General features: G+C 40.0%; 2 protein-coding genes across 20 annotated transcripts in view; one reads left to right on the plus strand and one right to left on the minus strand.

Annotated features, from left to right (window-relative positions):
• Window positions 1–1,099: 1,099 nt before the first annotated feature.
• PSMG2 (proteasome assembly chaperone 2) lies at window positions 1,100–18,762 on the minus strand. Its single transcript, XM_070629616.1, has 7 exons — window positions 18,509–18,762; window positions 15,471–15,642; window positions 12,349–12,407; window positions 10,278–10,396; window positions 4,786–4,833; window positions 2,254–2,374; window positions 1,100–1,415 (listed from the first exon to the last, which is right to left on the minus strand). The coding sequence occupies exons 1-7, from the start codon at window positions 18,563–18,565 to the stop codon at window positions 1,323–1,325; spliced, it is 669 nt and encodes a 222-aa protein (XP_070485717.1). The 5' UTR covers window positions 18,566–18,762; the 3' UTR covers window positions 1,100–1,322.
• Window positions 18,132–23,024, plus strand: part of CEP76 (centrosomal protein 76) — a 35,819-nt gene continuing 30,926 nt past the window's right edge. For 7 of the 19 annotated variants that reach the window (XM_070629579.1, XM_070629593.1, XM_070629583.1 and 4 more), the window contains exons 1-4: window positions 18,950–19,254; window positions 20,271–20,426; window positions 21,499–21,580; window positions 22,200–22,424. In XM_070629579.1, coding sequence (XP_070485680.1) covers window positions 19,192–19,254; window positions 20,271–20,426; window positions 21,499–21,580; window positions 22,200–22,424 — 526 coding nt within the window. In that variant the 5' untranslated portion in view covers window positions 18,950–19,191. Of the gene's footprint in view, window positions 18,533–18,764; window positions 19,255–19,308; window positions 19,753–20,270; window positions 20,427–21,498; window positions 21,581–22,199; window positions 22,425–23,024 lie in introns of those variants that run through there. The other 12 variants (XM_070629585.1, XM_070629584.1, XM_070629586.1 and 9 more) reach the window with 9 other exon arrangements.

Genomic DNA, 23,024 nt, shown 5'->3' on the forward strand with positions numbered 1-23,024 from the left:
TTGTGTTTCATTGACTTTTGGTGTTGATGTTTTTTTCTTCCCTTACCTTCTTTTGTGTGTCTTCTACAGGTCTTTACTTTCTGGTTACTGTGGGGCTTACATAAGACATCTTATTGTTATATCAATCCACTTTATGCTGAAAACTTAATTTCAATCGTACAAAAACTCCTTTCTTTTACATCTCTCACGTTGTTACTGATTCACAAATTACATCTTTATATATTATGTATCCATTAACATAGTTATAGTTATTTTTATGCTTTTGTCTTCTAAATTCTATACTAGAATTAAAAGTACTTTATCACTACCATTATAGCATTACAGGATTCTGTATTTGTCTACTTACCTTTACCACAGACCTTTATATTTTTGTATGCGTCCATGTTACTAACATCTTTTTGTTTCAACTTGCATGACTCCCTTTAGCTTTTGCTGTCGCCCCTACTCCACCCTCCCTGCTCCTTTAACCGAAAGGAAAACAGTAACAGGCTACAGAACCCAGAATGATTTACATATCACAAATAAAATCAATCATTTACTGAGTGCTATGGAGTAGAGTGTACCCTTAATATCATAAGTTTTTAAAACAGATGAGAAACACAGCCAAGTAGCAGACACATGACATCATGTGTAAAAAGTGACTGGTATGTAGAAGACACTCAAAAATGAAAAGTATTTTTATTATTTCTTTTGTACTAAAATTCTTTTGAGATGGGGAAATAATTCTAGGTCACTATATCACAGTGGGCCCAATGTAATCACCAGGGTCCTTATAAGTGAAAGGGGGAGAGAGATTTCAAGATGCTATGTTGTTGGCTTTGAAGATGGAGGGACCATGAGCCAAAGACTGTGGCAGCTTCTACAAGTTGGAAAGACTTAGAAAATGGATTATCCTCTAGAGCATCCAGAGGAAACATCGCCTTGTCAACACTTTGATTTGGGTCCAGTGAGACCTATTTTTGGACTTCTGACTTCCAAAATTGTAACATAGTAAATTTGTGTTGTTTCAAGCCACTTTGTGGTAATTTGTTACAGCAGAAATAGGAAGCTAATACAGAAGCCTGAATTAAAACAATAAAAAGACACATTTCAGACAAAATTACTTAGAAAATATTTTATTGTACAAATTTACATTTGTTGTATATGATGAAAAGTATACCAAAACCAACCTTTGGTTAATCCATTTTTCTTTGAGATTTTCTGTGAAAAGTAAAGATTTACTTCCTAATATATTCTCAGATGATACAACTTTTTATACAGTTGTTCAACAGTTGGGTTGGTAAAAAGGATCTTGGTACATAGAGTATAAAACTGAGAACAGATCAAAAAAGCACAGGGGAAAGGCTACTGCCAGAGAGTAATCTCCAAGAACTTGGTATTTTCCACAGCAAGGCAGATGCTGTGGGGTCATTGCACTGTAATTGAGGAACAAAATACTTTACTCCTTCAACTTTACCACCAAATATCCTTTTAACATGTAAGTATTACAAAACTCTGCCATCTCTAGTTTTTTTTGACCCTTTTGTTTTTGAAAAAGCTGGGTTCTATTGTAAGGAAAAACAAAGTAATAAATCTCTATCTTTATGTTAACTGAAGATAAATTTCCTCAAGTTCCAAATGATAAAGATATGCCAGAAAGGCTGTGGATGGAGTCCATCAAGAAAAATCAAATTCAAAAGAAACAGGTGTTAAAAAAAAATGTGAGTACTGTGTCATTTCTATCAATTGTTCCTGGCAAAAGCACAAATTAAAAAGACAAGATACCTACCATACAAAGCAGCCTTACGGTACCTGTTATGCCTAAAGGCTACTTGATTACTCTGGGTTTAACACTCTTATTTCATAATAGCGAAAAACACTTTAATTATAATGCATATTCAATAACTCTGTATTGCTCACAGAGTAATACCTTGTGCTTTCCACCCCCCAAAAAAGTCCTGAATGTCAAACAGGACTTGTTTACTCTTGTAAGAAGCTGTCGGGTATAATTAACAAAACACAGACAGTGAATACAATGAAGTACTTCAGATTTTCTTTTTTTGGAAAACCAGCCTTAATGAGGGCTGTAGACAACAAGTTGGTTAACTGCCCTCTTTCCTTTTCCAAACTTCAGCTAAACTAAACCTTATATAAAGTTACGTCTATATTTAACGTAAACTTTCACTTATTTGGTCTACTTATATAGTATATAAAATGCAAGTTTATGAATACACAACCAGAGAAGGCAGAGGCTTAAACTGTAGTAAAACTTACACGGGGTTTGATTATCTGAAGCCATTCATTAAGATGCTCAACAAGACCCAATGCATCTGGGATATTGTCTCCTTTGGAAACAAATTTCAGCAGGACAGCCAGTGGGATTTCTTTAGAACAGCTACAACAAATAAAAAGAATAATTCAGTATTCTTCTACTGATACTGATTCCAGTAAGTCAGTTTATAGCTAAGATGATCTGCCAGGTTGTAGGCAAGGAGAAGATGCCACATCATAAGGTCACTTATTTATCTCCCCTTGCCCCAGATATATTCTTCTATTGGTGGGGTCAGGACTAGGAGCCATGTAAGGCCCACTCTAGGCATATCCCTGGCTATATCACATGAGGTACGTTCTGATCCACTCCCAAAAGCTACTGTAGAAGACAGTGATTTTCAGAAGCCCTGCAGCAAAGAGACTGAAGGAAAAAACCCTTGTTATCAATAATCTAAAGCAGCAAAGGAAGACCGTGGAATACAATAGAACAGTTACAGGGAAAGTAAGTTACCACTACTTCTTACAGATTCCATTGACTGAGTGATTATTATGTGCTAGCACTGTCTGTATATTTTACAATTCAATCCCTCAATGATCCTTGAGGAAGTTATAATTATCTCCATTTTATAAATGAATCAGTTTGAAACAATGGGAACAAGGACAGAATACGTGGATGCAAATTCCAGCTCTGCACTTACCAGATATGTTGGGCAAGTTACTTACTGAGGGCTTTAGTGTTCCTCACTGTAAAAGGGCGATCACGGTAGACCCAACCTTGCAGGCTGCTGAGGGGTGTAAAGGAGGTAATGGGGGCAAAGTGCTCAGACCAGTGCTGAACACACAGTCAATGCTGTGGAAGTGTTTGCTATCACTGCGAGGCAACTGAGATTTAAAGGGACCAAAACATGGTAACAAGATCCCAGTTCTATATCCAGGAAGTGGCAGAGGTGGGATTTGAACTTAGGTCTTTGTGTCTTGAAAACAATCTCCTAAATGTTTTGCTCTGAAGGCCTCAAGCTAGTGATGAGATGGAGATACAGCAACGCAAAAAGCTTCCTGTCTGCTAAGAAAAAGCAAAAATCATCTCTAACACCCAAAACCAAGAACTATGAGAAAATCCTAAGGCCAAAACATGAGACCACATGATGGACAGAAATAAAGGGGAGTTGGGGTCCCAAGTGGCAGAGACTCTGACCCTGGGTTCAGCAGTCTCAGATGTACCGCGAGAGTCTACCACAGCATCTGAGTCTCTAAAAATGAGAAACTGGAAGTTGTTAGCAGTAATTATACCATCTCAGTACATAGTTTTCAAATAACTGAGGGGCTCTCAAGCTTTGTATGTAGGCACTGGGAGCTGTGATGGCTCAGATTCTAGTTCCTAAACACTCACGCTATGACAGCCTTAGCAATGGCTGCCGTGTGGGGAAGGCTGCTGCCCTGGCTGTGCCTTCACGTTAAAGGCTCCCGCTTCAAAAGCCAGGGGTACGGTCTTGAACTCACGGTGCCTCTACTACTACTACTGTCACACAGAGTAACAGTTTTAATACCATTCTCTGGTCCTCTCTGTAAAAAAGGAAGGTGGAGGATGACTAATTTAAGTACTTTCTGTGACATTAAAATTTAGCACGTGATATATCCATTATTAAATTACAAAGTACTTCTATTCCAATTAAATATAAGGGATCCCAGATCAGCCACACCATTGCCACCACTTATTTTGGAGTAACTAATATTATCTTTTTCAGAGATGAGAATACATATTTCTTCTAATAGTGGGAAGGCAAAATATGTATATTAGAAAAAATTTAGCAAATAATCATGATATGCATCGGGGAGAAAAAAGGATTCAAAATTGTATAAGCTGTATGATAAGGGTTGTTTTTTTCAATTTCAAAAATTCTTTATTGTGATGAATGTATAATTACATTGAACATTAAACATGGGTCTGGTTATGGATGAATACAAGATTTGCGTTAAAAAAAGGAAAATAACATAGATTGTGAGAAACATCTTTGACTAGGATGAACTCCAAAGTTGCAAATATTAGAGTTGCAGTATCTTGCAGATACATACATTCAATTTAACTGTATTTCAAAGAAATTGGGAAGAAAACAGATAAAAAAGTTGGTAGTGGTAGTTATTTCTGGGTGATGGAATTGAGTATTTTAAATATTGTTTCTTTTGACTATTCTACATTTTCCAAATGTTCTATAATATGTCTATTTCATAATATTTTCTGTTATTGTTGCTAACTTTGTGGGCAAGTTACAGTTACCCAGAAGGTGTTCTTTGGCCTCAGAGAGTTTCACCCTACACACATGTGGCTTAGAATTCAGAAAAAGACTCAGAGAGACTCCTAGAGCTCTTCCAAGCAGCTCCCATCTCTGGTTGTCTGCCTTGTACTTTCCAGTGGTCTCAGCCTTCCTGAACTCTGATCACATCTCCTCAACTGAGCAAGGCCACCATGCTCTGCCTGTGTGCCCTCCCTTCCCTGGGTTGCAGTCCAGAAAGCATCTCCAGGATGCATGACTTTACCTGCCTTCTCTCAGGGACCACAGTTGTGCGCTGCTTGTTGTCCAATGTCTGAAAAACAGTTGTTTCATTCATTTCGTCCAGTTTCCAGTTGTTTATGGCAGAAGGGCAAGCCTGATATCAGGCACTCTGACACGGTCAGAAGCAAAAGTGGGAGAGTGATTTCTAAAGAAGTCAGTCTGAAGGGGTGGAGTGCAGTGGAAGTAGAGAGAGAAGTAAATTGCTCAAGCAAGTTGTAGAGGAAGTGAAGTGTGAGTTGACTCTTGGAAACTGGGTAGGTTTTTGCAAGGGAGACGAGAGGAGAAAAGTAGAGGGAACAAAGGCAAGGAGGAAGGAGACAGCTGTTGGGAAACCATGACTGGTGGTAACTGAGTTGGAGCACAGAGTGCAACGTGGACAGAGCTCCAGGGAATGAGCCAGGCAAGGAGATGCCAGAGGACCTTGTATGGCATATCAAGGACTATGAACTAGATTCTGCAAAAAGTGGGTAAAACTGCTGATGGATTTTAGTCAGGGAGTGTTGTGATCAGTTTTGCATTTCAGAACGTTCATTCTAGCAAGACTGCTGAGATGGATCGGAGTGGGTCAGAATGGAGGAGGCAGGGGAATTGATTAAGAGACCCTGATAGCAATTGCTATGGACTGAACTGTGTCTCTTTCCAAAACTCATGTTTAAGCTCTAACCCTCAATGTGACTATATCTGGAGACAGGCTCTTTAGGAGGATCTTTAGCAGGTAATTAAGGTTAGATGAGGTCATAAGGGTGGGGCCCTAATGTGACAGGACTGTGGCCATGTAAGAGGGGAGAGAGCTCTCTGCCATGTGATGATACAGCAAGAAGGTGGCCATCTGCAAGCTAGGGAGAGGGCCCTCACCAGAACCCAACCATGCAGCAGCCTGATCTCGGACTTCTGGCCTCCAGAACTGTGAGGAAATAAATTTCCGGCATTGAAGCCCCCTGGTCTATGGCAGCCTGAGCAGCCTGATACAGCAGTCAGGGTCACAAATGATGGGCCTGAATGAAGCAAGAGAATGATTCAAAGCTGGTGGTTTGCAGGGCAGGGGCCGAGAATGATTCGCAGCCAGGGCTTCCAGGCTGTGGTAGGAGAAGAGCTGAAACGATATAATATGGGAATAAGCTAGACAGGAAAAGAAGTAAAAACACAAACGGGTGATCGACCAGGAAAAAAAGAAAAGTTAAAGGCAACGATGGTTTTAATAGGAATAGAGTAGGTTTCCAGGGAAAAGAGAAAGCTGGAATGATATGAAAGTATGGCCAAAGATGATAAAACAAGTTGTCCTGGGAAAACAAGCTGAAAAGCCCGCATCCTTTCTGACAGAGAAGTCAAATATTTTCAGATAGAAAGCAGGGACATAAATAATTACAAATAACAAGAAATAGGTTCAACTGTTAGACAAAGAATAAAGCTCACTATGATCCTGGACCATGGGTGAAGTGGTTAAAAGCAGAGGATTAAGGGCCAGATTCCTGTGTTTGAACTCTGGCTCTGCTACTTACCACCCATATAGCCTCTAGCAGTTATTTAACCTCGTGCTCTTCAATTTTCTTATTTATAACAAATGGTTAATAATAGTACTATGTTAATAATAATAATTAACATATAATAATTAATAGTATATTATTATAATAATATTATATTAACTTAATATATATTAAGTTAATAATAGTACTCTATGGTCGTTATGAGAATTAAATGACTTAATACACGTAAGGTGCACAGAACAGTACCAGCCACATGATTTGCTGCTATTACCATGACTACTACTTATATTACTATTACTACTATTGCGACTTCCTCAGGTCATGCAGAAGTCACAGCGTAGATTTCAGAGCAAGCAAACCAGCCATTCTATTTTCCAATGCTAGGTTTATATTCCTGAAATTTCTTATGTTAAGTAAAGAGGTAGATTTATTGGTTGACTCTGAGCAATGTAGTGGTGACAGGAAGCGTCAAAAGGAGTTAAATGATACAGCAAGGCCTACTGCTTAGCCCTGAACTCAGCCTCAGGTCTACGAAACAGGAGGCTAGGGATAACGCAGGTAAAGACAGGGATAGTCCAAGTGTCCACAAATCTTATGGCAGCCAGGCATGGACATATAAATCAATTTACAAAAAGAGGGACTAAAAGAAAAAAAAAGATCTCTTTCTTTTTCCCATCTTTACTTTTACTTGTTTCTTTCATTTTCATTTTTTCCATTCTTTCATTTGTTCATGATTCCTAAAGACTAATCAAGAGTGACTGCAGAGGGTTTAAAAGACAAATGCACAAAACTAATTACAAATCTATGTCATTGGGCACACAATGTATAAAGACGTAATTCGTGACAACAATATCATAATGGGGGGACAGCGTGGATAGGAGTAGCTTTTTAGTTTTTGTATGCAACAAACTCAAATTAGATTGTAATGTACAATCGCCATGGTAATCACAAAGCAAGTATCTATGGAATATATACAAAAGGAAATGTGAAGAGAATCAAAACACGTCACTACAAAAAATCTACTAAGAACAAAAGAAGGCAGTGATAAGAAAATGAAGAACAAAAAAGCTATAAGACATAGAAAACAAACAGCAAAATGACAGTTCTTATCAGTAATTACTTTCAATGAAAATGGATTACATTCTCCAATCAAAAGACAAGAGATTGGCAGAATGGACTGAAAAAAAACACATCCAACAACGTGTTGCCTATAAGAGACTCACTTTAGATGTAAGGACACACACAGTTTGAAAATGAAGATATTCCAAGCAAACAGTAACCAAAAGGGAGAAGGGTGGCTATACTAATACCAGAAAAAACAGATTTTAAGTCAAAAACTGTTACAAGAAACAAAGAAGGTCATTATATATTGATAAAAGGATCAATCCATCAAGAAGATGTAACAAATATAAACATACATGCACAAAACAAGGGCCCCAAAATATCTGAAGGAAACACTGACAGAACTGAAGGGAGAAATAGTACAGTAATAATAGCTGGAGACTTCAATAAAGGATAGAGCAAACCGCTGGAAGATTAATACAAAAACAGAAGACTGGAAGAACACTCTACACCAATCAGACGTAACGGACACACACAGAACACTCCACCCAAGAAAAGCAGAACACACATTTTTCTCAAGTGCACATGGAACATTCTCCAGTGCAGACCATTTGTTAGGGCAATAAACAAGACCTGATAAATTAAAAAGACTGAAATCATATAAAGTGTCTTTTCCATCACAACAGAATGACACTAGAAATTGACAACGGAAGGAAAACTAGAAAATTCAAAAATATGTAGAGATTAAACCACCAATGGGTCAAAGGAAGAAATCACAAGGGAGATTAGAAAATACTCAGGGATGAATGAAAATGAAAACACAACATACTAAACTTGAGAGATGTAGCTAAAGCAGTGCTAAGATGGAAATTTATAGCTGTAAACCTGGATATTAAAAGGAAGAAATTTCTCAAATCAGCAACTGAAGTTGACATCTTAGGAATTAGAAAATGAAAAGCAAACTAAACCCAAAGCTAAGAGAAGGAAGGAAATAATGAAGATTAGAGTGGACATAAATAGAGAACAGAAAAACAAGAGAGGAAATCAATAAAACCAAAAGTTGGTTATTTGAAAAAAATTAACAAGATTGACAAATGTTTAGCTAGACTAAGAATAAAAAAAGATTCAAATTACTAAAATCAGAAATTAAAGTGAGAACATTATATTAATTTTACAGAAATAAAATAGTTATTTAACGAATACAGATTTTTTATTTAGAACAAGGACAAAGTTCTGAAAGTAGGTAGTGGTGATGGGTACAGAACACTGTGCCTGTATTTCATGTCACTTAATTGTACACTTAAAAATGGTTAATTTAATGTTATATATATTTTACCACAAATAATAATAAAAAAAGATTGCAGAGGTTGCATAGAATAAATATCAGGATGTCTTAATATGCCACACATAGTAAAGCATTAAATATGGCTTTTCAGGGACCAATTCTCCTATAACTAAATTTCAATCTTTCCCCTGAATGTAATATAGTACCTATCTTATAAATGTATTTTCAAAGTTCCAGTAAGTAATCCAACATACCCTCCCAATTATCTTCTTTCCTTTTTAAATGAGATGGGAACAAACAAATAACCAGGCCAACAAAATCACCCCTCATCACAGAGTGTTTTTGTGTTTTGTGTTACCTCCTTCAGGAATACACAAAACTCAGAATCATTTATTTCAGGAATGCATGGGCTTTTCTCCATTTCTTCCCAGTTATGGCTCTTATTTTGAACACTTTTTTGCACAGAAGGTGCCCATAGATACTTGAAGGGAGTACTAGAAACAATCATACTATTAACTTTCTAAAAACTCACAAATACCAACATTAAGGAAAATATCAACTGTTTTACCAAAAATTATCTCGTTCTCCATATACTCTGTTACACAAGGCAAAACACAAGTTTAGGAGTCTACAGATGAATAACGTAAAAAGTATTGCTCTGGTCTGCTATTTACATCCTTAGGAGAGAGTGTAAAGAGACAGGAAAACTGAAACTAAGGCAGGCCACCGTGAAGATAAGCCTGTTTCCCACAGCTCTGCTCTTCTGGCTGTGAGGCCTATTGTAAGATTCCCAGAAATGTAATGTCTTTTGTGAGAGTCCTAGAAGTTAGCTCCAGTTTTGAAAGGTTACCCTTGGCTGATACTTTTCATCATGATTTCATAGGTACATAAATGATAATGCAATAAAATAGATTATATTTCTATCTCTTGGATACTTTGTCTTACATTTTAGAATTCAGTGTGACATGGCTGAGAGCTATCCTTAAAGGCAACTGGATTTCTGCAAATAGAAATGGTTGAATACCTGGAAATAAACAGAAATTTCAACCGGATCTTTCAAAAGTTATCAACCAATAAATCATAGGTACCCTTTTCTCCTCTTTCTCTTCATCAGCTGAGCTCTGTGATGTTGCCACGCACATGACAGCAAACAATCAAAGCACAGTCCCAGAATCATCTCTGTCTACACCAAAGCCTTCCTGTGCCCCGACCACAGGAACCACAAGGATCCACCTGACTGTACTCCCTCCTGTCCCTTGACTTTCTTTTACCTTCTTTCTAAATTCTAGGGAGGAGAGGAGAGGATGTACATGGTTTTTCAAGTTTAACTTTTTTTTTTTTTTAAAGATTTTATTTTTTCCTTTTTCTCCCCAAAGCCGCCCTCCCCCCCCCGGTACATAGTTGTATATTCTTCGTTGTGGGTCCTTCTAGTTGTGGTATGTGGGACGCTGCCTCAGCGTGGTTTGATGAGCAGTGTCATGTCCGCGCCCAGGATTCGAACCAACGAAACACTGGGCCGCCTGCAGCGGAGCGCGCAAACTTAACCACTCGGCCACGGGGCCAGCCCCTATTTTAACTTTTTAATAGAGACGCATCATAATACTGTATAAATCATAACACAATTTTTCAAAGACAAAAACTTACCTGCAAAGCTGTAGATCATTACGGTGATAGGAATGACTGCTTGAAAGAACAATAACTTTGGCACAGTTACTACTTTTCACCCAGGAAAGTAGTTTTTCACAGAATGGCTTTGATTTATACTTTGCATACCATTAAAAGAATAAAAAGAAAATCTAAAGGTTAGATCCTAGACTATAAGAGTACTCTACATAATATTTTATCAACTTTATGTGATGACATAATTTACATATCTTAAAATTACAATTACTTTGATATCTACCTGCTGCCCTTAAACTGAAGGTGAAAAATGAAGAGCCATGAATTATGATATCTTTGCAATTAAGAAACAAATTAGGAGGAATCTAGATTTCAAAAGAATTCTATTCAGACTGACAAAGGAAAATTTCCAGTTCTCCACCTAAGTAATCAACTGTTACTTGAAAACTACCACATGGTCCTCCATGAGATGTTCTCGCCAGAGATCTCCGACCTGAATCTGATCCTGAGGAAACAACCAGGCGAATCCAGAATGCAGAACCTCTGGCCTTGGTTCCTCAAAGGAGTCAATACTGTGAAGAGCAGAAAGAGGAGGAGGGCCCGTTCTACACTGAAGGATACCAACTAAAAAGATCTAACAGCCAAATGCAACGTGTGGACCTTGACTGGATCCAGAATTGAAGGATATTTTGGGGACAACTGGGGAAATGCAAATATGTTGGATGATACTACTGAATGTTCATTAAACACTGATTTTCTTAGGTGTAGTAGTGGTGTGTGGTCGTGAAGGAAAATGTCCTTGTTCTTGAAAGATGTGTGCTGAAATATTTAGGGGTGAAATATCATGATGTCGCTAGTCTACTTTTGGATTGTTTGCCAAAGGAAACTGTGTGTGCACATGCCTAGAGAGAGAAAGGTAACCAAGGGTGGCCAGATGTTAACAATTATTTAATCTGGAATGTGGATTATAAAATTTAGGGGGGAAAACCTACTTTATGAAAGCTCTTTTCACAGACTGTTAATAAAATATTCAATAAAATTTAAAATGTAGGTAAGAAATGGCTAACTTTTAAAAACAGGAGGGCAGTATACTATAATGGTTAAGAGAGGCAGGCTCTGGAGTCAGGCTGCCTGGTCTAGAATGCCGGCTTCACCTCCTCTAGACCATGTCTTAGGCAAATTGCTTAACCTTTCCATTTCAGTTTTCTCATTTGCAAAATGAGGAGAATGTGAGTACCTGCCTCAGAGGACTGTGGTGAGGATTAAGTAGAGAAATGTACATAAAGTACTTAGAACAGTACTGGTGCAAGGACTCGATGCTCAATAAGTATCTGCTATTTTGAAATCACTCTATTTCCATCTACTAAAAATTTCATTAAGAAATGTTTGAGGGCCGGCTCCGTGGCCGAGTGGTTAAGTTCACGCGCTCTGCAGCGGTGGCCCAGGGTTCAGATCCTGGGCGCGGACATGGCACCGCTCGTCAGGCTATGTTGAGGTGGCATCCCACGTCCCACAACTAGAAGAACCTGCAACTAAGATATACAACTGTGTATAGGGGGGTTTGGGTAGATAAAGCAGAAAAAAAAAAAAAAGAAATGTTTGAATTGTCTGTCAATTATGGAACTGATATTAGGAAGAGAACAAAAAGAACCGACTATTAGGAGTCTGTGGGGAGTGGTGGTGTAAGAGCAGAATCAGGGGCGTGAGGTGACAGTGGTTTGGACTAGAGTGGGAGCAATGGAAGGGGAAAGAAGAAGTTGGACTCAGAATATTTTGACATATACATCATTAAATGTAGATGGTTGAAATGTAGTACAAATGGAATAAACCTCTAATATTCACATGCTTACATTTTTTCACCAGCGCTACCTGAATCAAGAGTATATAAGTCCCAAGCTGTATGTCCAATTCCCTTCAATATAGTCATGAAATAAGGGTAACACCTCTGAAATTTTGAGATAATTTTTCTGTAGAATCAGACCTTTAACTGTACACATAGTAAAAGAGGAGAAATGATTTTTGAATCTTAAACTCTTACAGACTTAGTATTTTCTCATTATAGTTTAACAAACTTAAAAAAGGCAAATATAATAACATTAATAAAAATGGATCTTAATTGAAGAGCCACTAGCTTCTTTGAAGGCAGTGAATATACTACAAAGACAAGAAAAAATGAAATCATATGGTACTTAAATGGAGGACTTATACAAGTGAAATTCTTAATATAATAAAAAATTAAAATTGAATTATAAGAACTTTGGTATCTAAATACTTTCAAAAATTAAAAACATATGCAGTATATCATTTGGTTAAAATAAAACATTTTAGAAGTACCTTAAAATGGATCTGTGGGCTTTATTCTATGGAACAGATTCATTTCTGAAAAGTTAACTTTAAGAAAATATCAAAAATTTTTTTCTTTCTGACTTTGTAAAACCAGAGAAGTATTCCCTTGGGAACTTCTGGCATTATGACAAATAAAATAATTCTTAAGAATGTTTTTGATTTCCGATAATCTCCCTTCTTGTTTCTAGAGAAATTTTCTGTGAATCAATGTCTGCGCATTTTTTCTGGGAAAAGAATCCACAACTTTCATCAGATTCTACAAGAAGCCCACTTTACTGATGTTTAAGATGTCCCTGCTCAACTTCACCTCCAAGAAGGAGAAGCTGTAATAGGAACCAAGGACAACATACAGAGTCTCTAAGGACACATGATTAGGCCACTGTGCTAAGGGGTAAGCTTTTAGTTACTACAAAAAGATTCCAAATAACCCAGACTCAGGCAAACCCTTTGGTGGAGCATGTCTCTCCTGTTTCAGCCTTCTGGGACTGCCTCCTTGCGCTGGTGTGAGGTGGCGTGAGGTGACTGGGGCCTCTGCCGCATCAGCAAGTCTAGTGACCACTAGGTATGTTCAGCGCAAAGGAGGCTGGACAGGAAGTTGAGGAATTAGGGAACAGGGACTAAGGCACAGGTCACTCAGGCCTCTAATCTATCTGACATACACATACAGCAGAGCTAGAGGGAAGAGGACATATCTGTAGGGAGAGGGCAGGCTAAGCTGTAAAATGTAAGACACATTACCTTCTATAACAGCAATACTCACGTTCTCCATCAGTCTATCATGCAATTCTATTCTGTTGTTAAGATCCTGTTTCCCAGTACTTTTTTCTTCTGATGTGATGCAAAGTCACTTCTCACGGATTCTGGCCAAAAATATTTAACTTGTATTTAATCAAGCCTTTAGACCTAACTCCAGTTACAGAAAATACAGAGACCAGAGGAACAAGCCAAATGACACCATAATGACAGAATCAGACAAACATAGAAAGCAGGACATTCTATAGGACAATGGGCCCAGTTTTTCCCTCAACAAATCAGTTTGGTGAAAAAGGAAAAAAAAAAGACACTAGAGTAAAAGAGATTTCAAAGGCACAACAATCAGATGTACTATGGGTCCTGGCTTAGACAGACTAACTTTAAAGGACATTTTGGGGTAAGCTAGTCCAAATTGAACATGGATAGGATAGAGGAGGATATTAAGAAATCGGTAATTTTGTTAAATGGGATGGTATTTTAGCTATGTAAGAAAACGTTCTTAGAAGAGATGCACGCTTACATATTTGGGAGTGAAATGTCCATAATTTATTTCAAAATACCTCATCTTAAAAAAAAAAGAAGTGGATTAAAGAACCATATCCAACTGGCCTGCTGCCGGTTTGTGTCAGAGGGAACCTGGCGGGCCTCCCACTAGCGCGAAGGCGCATTCGCAGGGTGGGCTGGGGCATAAGAGGCAGGTCTCAGGGGCCAGGCTGGCTTGAGAAGAAGCTCTGTTACACCAATTATTAATCAAGCGACCCGAACATCTCTGTGCAATAGTTTCCTCATCAATAAAACTACCTATGGAGTCATTGTGAGGATTAAATGAATTAACACATGTAATTGCACACAGTGGTCAGCTCATAGGAAATAGTAACTGATAGTTGTTGCCCTTAGTGGAATAATATAAATTCTAGTTCTACCATTTATAGTCCTTAACTTCTAAGGCAATAACTGAAATTCAGTCTTGTGCTATAAAAAAGTCATCTTTCCTGAAGGAATTTCAATACTAAAGTTATTTCTATTTTTTTTTTTCCCAAGGAAGATTAGCCCTGAGCTAACATCTGCCAATCCTCCTCTTTTTCTGAGGAAGACTGGCCCTGACTAACATCCGTGCCCATCTTCCTCTACTTTATATGTGGGATGCCCACCACAGCATGGCTTGCCACGGGGTGCCATGTCTGCACCTGGGATCCCAACTGGTGAACCCCGGGCCGCCAAAGTGGAACGTGCGCACTTAACTGCTGTGCCACCGGGCCGGCCCCCTAAGGTTATTTCTTGAAAGTGTATTTCATTATCGCAAGCTAATAACATGGTTAATGAGACTGACAACAAATAAAATGCTTCTCCTTGGTCTTTCAGCCCACCAATGGTCTTTCACGTTCCTCTACCACCTTTGGCTTTCACCTTAAAATGGTAAACAGAAGACTGAGAGGCCAACAGAGCAGCCAGCCATCAAACGAAGTAGCTGATGCGCTGGGGTCAGGATTAGCAGCACTTCCCCCACTCACTCGGTGCAGTCCCGCGTCCTAAACACAGTGGTCGGGCAACGTGAACTGGTCCCTGACTCACCAAGCTTGAAGGTCCAATGAGGACCTACGGAGATTTACAGAGCGGGAAAAGCCAACGCCCGCCAGTAGCATCAGGCAGACCCACCTCTCTGGGCCTTATCCATCCCATATTATTACGGTTTCTAGAAGAATGTGAGAGGATGACTGTGAGGCTTAGAGGAGGCAGCACACATTAAACTCACAGGACTGAGCCCAGGGGAATTCTCTTTTCCCCTTTCTTTGGTATTAGTGATGCTTACACACGCCAGTGAGAACAGAAAATAAAACTGAGGATAAAACGGGGAAAACCCCCATGTTATAAAAATGGAAATCTCAAACTGTATCCAAAGATACAAGTATAAGCACGTCCCTCATAGCAGTTGCCATCTAGAAAAGGCTAAGAACTAAAACCAGGATATAAGAGAAGAGGACAACGTGACTGGGTTGTACATTGTGCACAGAACTGGCACCACATAAATGTTCGCTACAAAACAGTATCTGGAGTATATTTCTAACTTATAACAACTCTACCTTGTAGTAGAACAAAACATGCCGAAGCCTTACATACCTTCAGCATTTGTACTGAGCTCTGCTGAATTTTCTTCTGCAGTTGCATATGGGTTGTTTCCAACCATGGGCACAAGACAATCAGTATAGAAGTAACCAATCTTACACATATTCAGTGTAGAAATAATCAGATCTACTGCAAGCTGGCCAACATTTCCAACAGATACTGCTGGCTGAAATAAAAAATACATTCATTATGTCATCAAAATTAGCAGCACTTTAAAGTTTAGACAGAAGACAGTAATCACAGCACTAGAACTGAATGCTTATGCTCAGGTGCCTCATAGCTAGATACTGACTCTTTCATATTATACTACATGTCAATCATCACTCTAGGCACTGGGAATGCAGTAAAACTAATCGAACAAGTTCCTGCCCTCGTGGAGCTTCCATTCTAGTGAGGGAGTGGTTTACCGTAAAAAACAAAACACAGTAGTAAGTGCTATGGAGAAAAATTAAGTGAGTGAAGAGTGTGTGTGCACATGGCCGGTTGCAATTTTAAACAGAGTGATCAAGGAAAGACTCACTTCAGGTGACAAGTAATTAAAGACCTGAAAGGGGTAAGGGATTTCAGGGGTAAGGGAGGGAGCCACACAAAGACCACGGAAAAGACTATTCCAGGCGGTGGGCAAGCAAGTGTAAAGGCCATGAGGGATGGACAAAAGGCTCTTCTGTTTGTTTTGTCACTGCCTAAAGGCTGGAGTGAGCTTCTTTTCACACTAAACACACACACACTTACCCCCGTGACTTAAACAGTCCAACCGCCAAATCTCTACCTAGAGCCCAGAACCCTATCTGAACGCCAGAGCCTAGTGGGTATCTCCACATGCTTATGTCACAGGCAACTCACACTCAACACATACAAAACTAAACTTTTGCCCAGACTTGTTCCTCTATTTTGTATTTCAGAAAAGAGCAACAATTATTCACTCAATTACCTAAACCAGGAAACTTCTTCCCTTTCCCTTACCAACCACATCTAATACATGACTAATTTTCATCAACTCTCTCTTTAAAGTATCTCTTTAATGTAGCTCCTCCTTTGCATTCTTCCAGCAGTTGCTTTTTTTTTGTGGCTTTCATCTTATTTTCTGGGTCCCTCAGAGTGCTCTCCTACCCCTCGCTGCTGTCACCTACTAATCCCCTGGTTATCTCCTGTAATTCCCTTTCCCCTTGTCAAAGATTCTGCTCCTTTGGGTAGACCCTCACTCTCCTGTATCATCCATCTTTTCCTCACTATTGGATTCTTCCCATCAGCATATACACATGCTCTAATATCTTTCCTTCTAAAAAATCCTCCCGTGATCCCACATACTCCCCTAACCACCACCTCCCTTATTTGTTTTCCTCCACAGCCAAAATGCCCCATAGCTGTCCACTGAAACATGCAGGAACTTTATCTCTGAACCAATGAATGAATACATACACATACACATCTCCACCTCTTGCCCATTTAAGCCACTCTAGTATGGCTTCCCTCTTCATTAACTGATAAGTGTTACCACCAATAATCTTTGAGACATTACTTTCTCTATGAAGCTTTTTTCCTTTTCTGCCAAGTGACTCCTGCAAAGATACTTTTTCCCTTTTGTGATTAATACATATTTTTCAGAGAGAGACTTTGAAATTACGTAAAATTTTCTTCCTTAGTACACTATTGCACACTATGTTCGGAATCATTGCTATTTCTTGGGTGCATTATTACAACGAAAATTGACAAAAAGTGACTTTTCTATTACTATCATTCTTTTTAAATTGAGATATATAATCGACATATAACATTGTATTAGTTTTAGATATACAACATAGTAATCTGATACATTTATATTGTGAAATGATTACTACAATAAGTTTAGTTAACCTCCATCATCAGTTACAAATTTTTTTTTCTTGTAACGAGAACTTTCAAGATTTACTCTCTTAGCAACTTCCAAATATATAATACAGTACTGTTAACCACAGCCACCACACTGTACATTACATTCCCAGGACTTACTTGTAAGTGGAGGTTTGTACCTTTTGATTACTTTCACCCACTTCACTTAACCACCCCCACCTCCCTGCGGCAACCACCAATCAGTTCTCTGTATCTAGGAGTTGTTTTTTTGTTTTAGGATTTCATAGATAAAGCTTTTCTTAAAGGTCCTTGTGTCCCTCCCCCTCCCAATAAATCCTAGGGCTTTTCTGTACCCTTCTCAAACTTCTAGCCTAGCTTTTACTGCCCTTATTGATTTACGTGTTGCCAATTAGGTTGTAAACTTCTTGAGGACAAGGACCTAGCCTTATTCTAACGTTTTCGCATAACAGAATGTTTATTGAAACAATGAATGAATATGGGCATTTTTTCCCCCAAGATTGGCACCCGAGCTAACATCTGTTGCCAATCATTTTTTTCTTCTTCTTCTCCCCAAAGCCCCCCAGTACATAGTTATATATTCTAGTTGTAGGACCTTCTGGTTGCGCTATGTGGGACACCGTCTCAGCATGGCTTGATGAGCGGTGCCATGTTCGCGCCCAAACTCCGAACCAGCGAAACCCTGGGCCGCCCAAGCGGAGTGTGCGAACTTAATCACTCGGCGACGGGGCCCGCCCCTACGGGCAATTTTAAGAGCGACAAAACCGTGTGGTTACTAGGAAAGGTTACTTTTACTACCCTATCTGTAGTTTTCTGATTAACGACGATGACTTGCTAGCTTAAGAATGACTCCAAATCTAGCTGAGAAAAGATTTTCTGGGATAAAACGTAAAGAGAATGACTCGCACAACGTAACTGTCATATCCAAACACGTTACGTTTTAGTCAACAAAGACTACACACTGCAGACTTAGATACGTTCGGTGACAGCGCCAACAAAGGTTCTGCTCGGACCGCCGCCTCCGGCCACGTCCTCCCGGTGTTTTCCCCGAAGGCCGAAAACCTGGAAGAGAAACCGGTACCCGTGCTCCCAGGGCCGGGGCGGCCGAGCCGGGGTGGAGGCGCCTCCCGAGAGGCAGCAGCCCCAAGCCGGGCAGTGGAGAGTTCGCGAAAGTGGGGACTCACCATCAGCAGGGTGTAAGCCGCGAGGTCGGGAGCCGATTCTCCGCAGGGAACAAACATGGTGGTCCTACGTGGGAGGAAGGGATTGGCGCCGGGCGGGGAGGGACCACAGCAGCAAGAAGGCGAAAACCGCAAGGTCAACGCCGCAGGCTCGCGCGGAGACCGCGGATCCCCGCGCGACAGGCGCGTGGAGGGACCAGGCGGGCGGGGCGGGGCCAGCAGGGTGGGGTCCTTCGAGTCCCTCGGCGCGGGGTCCTGAGGGGCCCGTCCACATACCTGCCCATCCGGAGGACAGAAAGGGATCCCGACAGGGGAAAAGATGGGGGCGAGCAGCGCGTCCGGAGGCCCTGGCAAGGCAAGGCGATGAGGTGCCCTGAGGTCGCGGAGTGAGGACCCCGAGGGAGGGGGAGCGGCGGGCGGAGATGATCAGGCAGAGCAGGGGACAGCCCCGAGGCTGGCTGGCCGCCGCCGTTTGAAAACAACAGTTGGGCGCCGCCGCTGCCGCAGCCTTGGCTACTGCCCGGCCAGGGCCTGACGCGGCGTCGCGCCCCCGGGAGCTGCGCGGGGCGAGCGGCCGCGCCTGCTTTGTGCTCAGCGCTGACTGACGCTCCCAGTCCGGCCGGCGCGCGCCGCGCGGTTGGGGCGCCCGAAGCGGGGAGGATTGGCGGCGAGGCGCCGGCCCCAGCATGTCGCTGCCCCCGGAGAAAGCCTCCGAGCTGAAGCAGCTCATCCACCAGCAGCTGAGCAAGGTGAGGGCCGCGGGCGCGCTCCTGCCCGCAGGGGGCCCCGAGCGCCGGCCTGGCGTCCCTCGGCCTGGCCGCCGACGGCCCCGGTTTGCCGGGCACTCGGGCCAAGGCTGTGAGACGCCGAGCGCGGGATGCGCGGAGCCTCGGGTTTGAAGCCAGAGGACTTTCGAGCCTCGATGGAGGAGCAAGCCCAGAAAGTGCCAGTTAGACGATGAGGCGGTAGAGCGGTGTTGGTGTCCTAGGACAGCGTGAAACGGAAGCGTTTATCGAGCGGTTTCTGGAAGTCAGATCGAGTCCAAGTCGTGTTTGCAGCGGGTTTATAGTCAGATGTCAGGGATTAGAACTACTTTAAGGGTGAACCTTGCGGTGTCGTTGAAGTCGAGCCAGCTCTGCAGTCCTCCAGTCACGAAAGAGAAATTACTGAAGGATTTGTAATGAAAGTATTTGTGATCCTTCGGGGCTCAAGAAGAACGTTGTGTCTTGGGGTGCTCGGCGAAGGCGGTAAGCCGAACGGATGCAAGCTGCCGTTTATTGTGCACCTTGCCGTCTATCTAAGCCTCCCGATCTTGACAGTGCGCTTATTTCCAGATTCATCGAGGGTAAATGAGTTAACTCGAGGTCACGTCTAATAACTTGAAGGCTGAAGTTCATGCTGATCGCCTCCTCCAGATCTGTGTTCTTTTGATTATTCTGTACTCTCTCTCTAAAGATTTGTTTTGGTTGAGTGTTATTTGTGGAGAACGGGTAAAAAGGGTAGTAAATAACCAGTAGAGTTTATTTCTAGAATTTGGACTAAAAAATTTTATTTTTTCTTTGCTTTTTTATTTAAAAACTGTTTATTCTCATTGAATTCTGGTAGCAATTTTACATTTATTATTAGCTTAAGAAGCCTTCCTGAATTTAGTCTGTCTACTATCTCATTTTTTCCTTTGAGTCAGCATTTTAGAAAAAAATTAGCTAATGGGCAATATTTGACCACGTTGTAATGCTGTAAGTCGTAATGCGAGTTTTCTTCACAGATGGATGTCCATGGCAGAATAAGAGAAATCCTTGCTGAGACAATACGTGAAGAATTGGCACCTGATCAACAGCAGTTATCCACAGAAGATTTGATTAAAGCCCTTAGACGTCGGGGAATCATTGATGATGTGATGAAAGAACTTAATTTTGTTACTGTGAGTGATCTTTTAGGGGAAAGAAATTGATAGTATAAGTATATTCTCATGTTTAATGCTGCTTATAGGGTCCATATTGGGGGCCCCTCGTTTTAGTAAAACCACTTTAGAGTAAGACCATTTTGTCTAGTAATACCCTTGGTTCAAGTGTAAGCTAATTCTACCTTTGAATGTAGCAAGTACGATTATGTATTGATGAAATTGGAGTTATCTACCATATTCCTCTCTCTACAGTGACAGAATTTTCTCTTGTTATTCTCTACGTCTGTAATTTCAGGTATATATATTTTAATAAAATTAGTTCATCATAACCTAGCTCTTTTCCACTAGTATTTTTCTATAATTTTTTAAGATTAGGCTTATTTTTAAAAAAACACACTCTTTTGGAATTATTTTCTCTGTGATTAACAAGTCATCAATTTCTCTAAGAAAATAATTGTGTAAGAACCTTCAAATCTTTTCATACAAATAGGTCAGTAGTGGGATGATAGCCTCTCGGTGCACAAATTAGTAAGTAGGCCTCTCTTGAAAATGAGGCAATAATGAGAAACTGTGACCTCAATACCTGGGTAATATAATGGAAAAATTGGATGGACTTCATAATACACCAGGGAACAAGTATTTTAATACGACATCCATTTTTGGTTTTTGACGTTTATGAACCCATTTGTTATAAAAAGTGGCCTACTAACAGCTTCTACTGTGTGAATCTCACTTCCTTATTAAAAATAGTCAATTCATGGTGGACTCATAAGCCAAATGTTATATGAGGTCAGAGAAAGTTTGACCTCGTTTGAGGCATTAAGGATTTGTTTTTAGCATTCTGCGGACATGGCTAAGGTCAACTTAATTCCTTAATATTAGACTTCAGGAGTGACCAGCTGCATCATCTTCTTTTCAGGCTTTTCATTGTTTTAATAATACTAGGAAAATGAAGAGTTTTTTGAGGGGCTTTTTCCTATCTAAAGCCCATTGGTTTTGTTCAGTGCTTAGCCCTGTTATTAGTGTTTCTTTGCTTAACAGTAATTTTTGTTTCTAATTTGTTTCAGTTTTTTGTTTTTTGCTTTTTTAGGACAATGTTGATCAAGAACTCCCTTCCTCTCCAAAACAACCTGTTTGTTTTACTGACAGACAATCGACATTGTTAAAAAAAAGTATGTGTATTTCTTTTTACCGTTAATTTAGTTGTGGATAGTACTGTGAATAGATGTGCTGTAGTGTTTGGTGTTTGATAGAAAACTTTTCAGTTTCTTTTTGTACAGAATGAAATACTTAATATGTGACTAATCATTCAAAAAGTTTTTTTTGCGTGATGTATGTCAGAAGATTTAATGTATAGCAGAGTGGAAGCAAAAACAGGACCACCTGTTTCTCATGTTCTAATAATATACTTTATAAAAATTGTACAGCTTTACTTTTTTAATGGGAGTGTAATTATCTAAGGAGTACACTTGCTGAGTTGATCATTGTGTGGGTTGGTTTGTGGAAGTGAAGGAATGTTGGATAAGCAGCTGAGAAGCCGCGGTATCCTACCCCTTGCCTCTGCCTCCTTTCCAGCTGGAGAAAGAGGCCAGAAGGGAAACTCAGCAAAAGAGACCATATTGTGTATCTGTCCTTTCCCGGGTGCAAATGGTCCTGGTATACAGTGAATTTGTTACTCTCTTTCTTTTTTAGTCTTAGTTTTATTTTTGTGAAGTTATTATTTCCTGTTGTCTTGATCACATTCCTTAAGTTATTTAGCAGTTTCCTCATATATATTGCTACACTTTACAGCTAATATTGATCCAACACGGAGGTATCTTTACCTTCAGGTTTTGGGTGGAAAAGCTTTCTTGGAACATCTGCAAGAACCTGAGCCTTTACCGGGACAAGTTTGTTCAACCTTTACTTTATGTTTACATTTTCGAAACCAACGTTTTCGTTCTAAACCTGTTCCGTGTGCCTGTGAACCAGATTTTCACGATGGGTTTTTACTTGAAGTACACAGAGAAAGCTTAGGTAAGGAGCAATAAAAAGTTGTCATTTAATTGAGTAAATCTTTGTTACCTTTTATTGCAGAACACCTATAACAACTTTTACTGTAAGGAAGATTTATAATGGGTGAATTTCCCTAGGCTTTTGTTTTATTTTTTTTTCCTCACTGCTCTTTACTGTATAAACTACTTCTAGCCACCTTCTTGCTTTATTTTCTGCTATTTAGTTTCCTTGAAGATGATTTTTTGACTGTTGTAATGGTTGATTCTTTAGTAATAAACATTTAAATACCTATTAGGTGCATGATACTATACTAGGCAAGTCCTGGGGATATATTAGATGTGAGTCTATAACTCTCATTTTTATAACTTTAAAATTATGATATTTGTTTTTTATAATTTTTTACACTATTTCTTTCTGTAAAGGTATTTTATACATTTTAGTTGTCAATATAGAAATCTTTGTAATATATTTGTAAACTTAGGAAAGTTGTAGAATTATGCCTTAAGAATTTTAGATTACTATGATGGCTAATGCTCTACCAAAATCTTTTTTTTCCCCTCCTAATTTAAGCCTAATAAGGCTTAAATTGTTAGCTCCAAGGTGCCAGATGTTCAGTTTTGT

Source organism: Equus przewalskii, chromosome 7 (genome assembly GCF_037783145.1).
Source record: "Equus przewalskii isolate Varuska chromosome 7, EquPr2, whole genome shotgun sequence".
In the NCBI taxonomy this organism is placed as follows: Eukaryota; Metazoa; Chordata; class Mammalia; order Perissodactyla; family Equidae; genus Equus; species Equus przewalskii.

What these genes read in the sequence shown, in the direction of transcription:
- PSMG2 (XM_070629616.1), bottom strand. Translation starts at nt 18,565, where the DNA reads ATGTTTGTTCCCTGCGGAGAATCGGCTCCCGACCTCGCGGCTTACACC. An exon ending in GCTCAGTACAAATGCTGAAG is followed by an intron (nt 12,408 to 15,470) that starts GTATGTAAGGCT and finishes TTGTCTTTGTAG; the next exon opens with TATATTCACTGCCTTCAAAG. An exon ending in TAAGATCCATTTTTATTAAT is followed by an intron (nt 10,397 to 12,348) that starts GTTATTATATTT and finishes TGGTATGCAAAG; the next exon opens with TATAAATCAAAGCCATTCTG.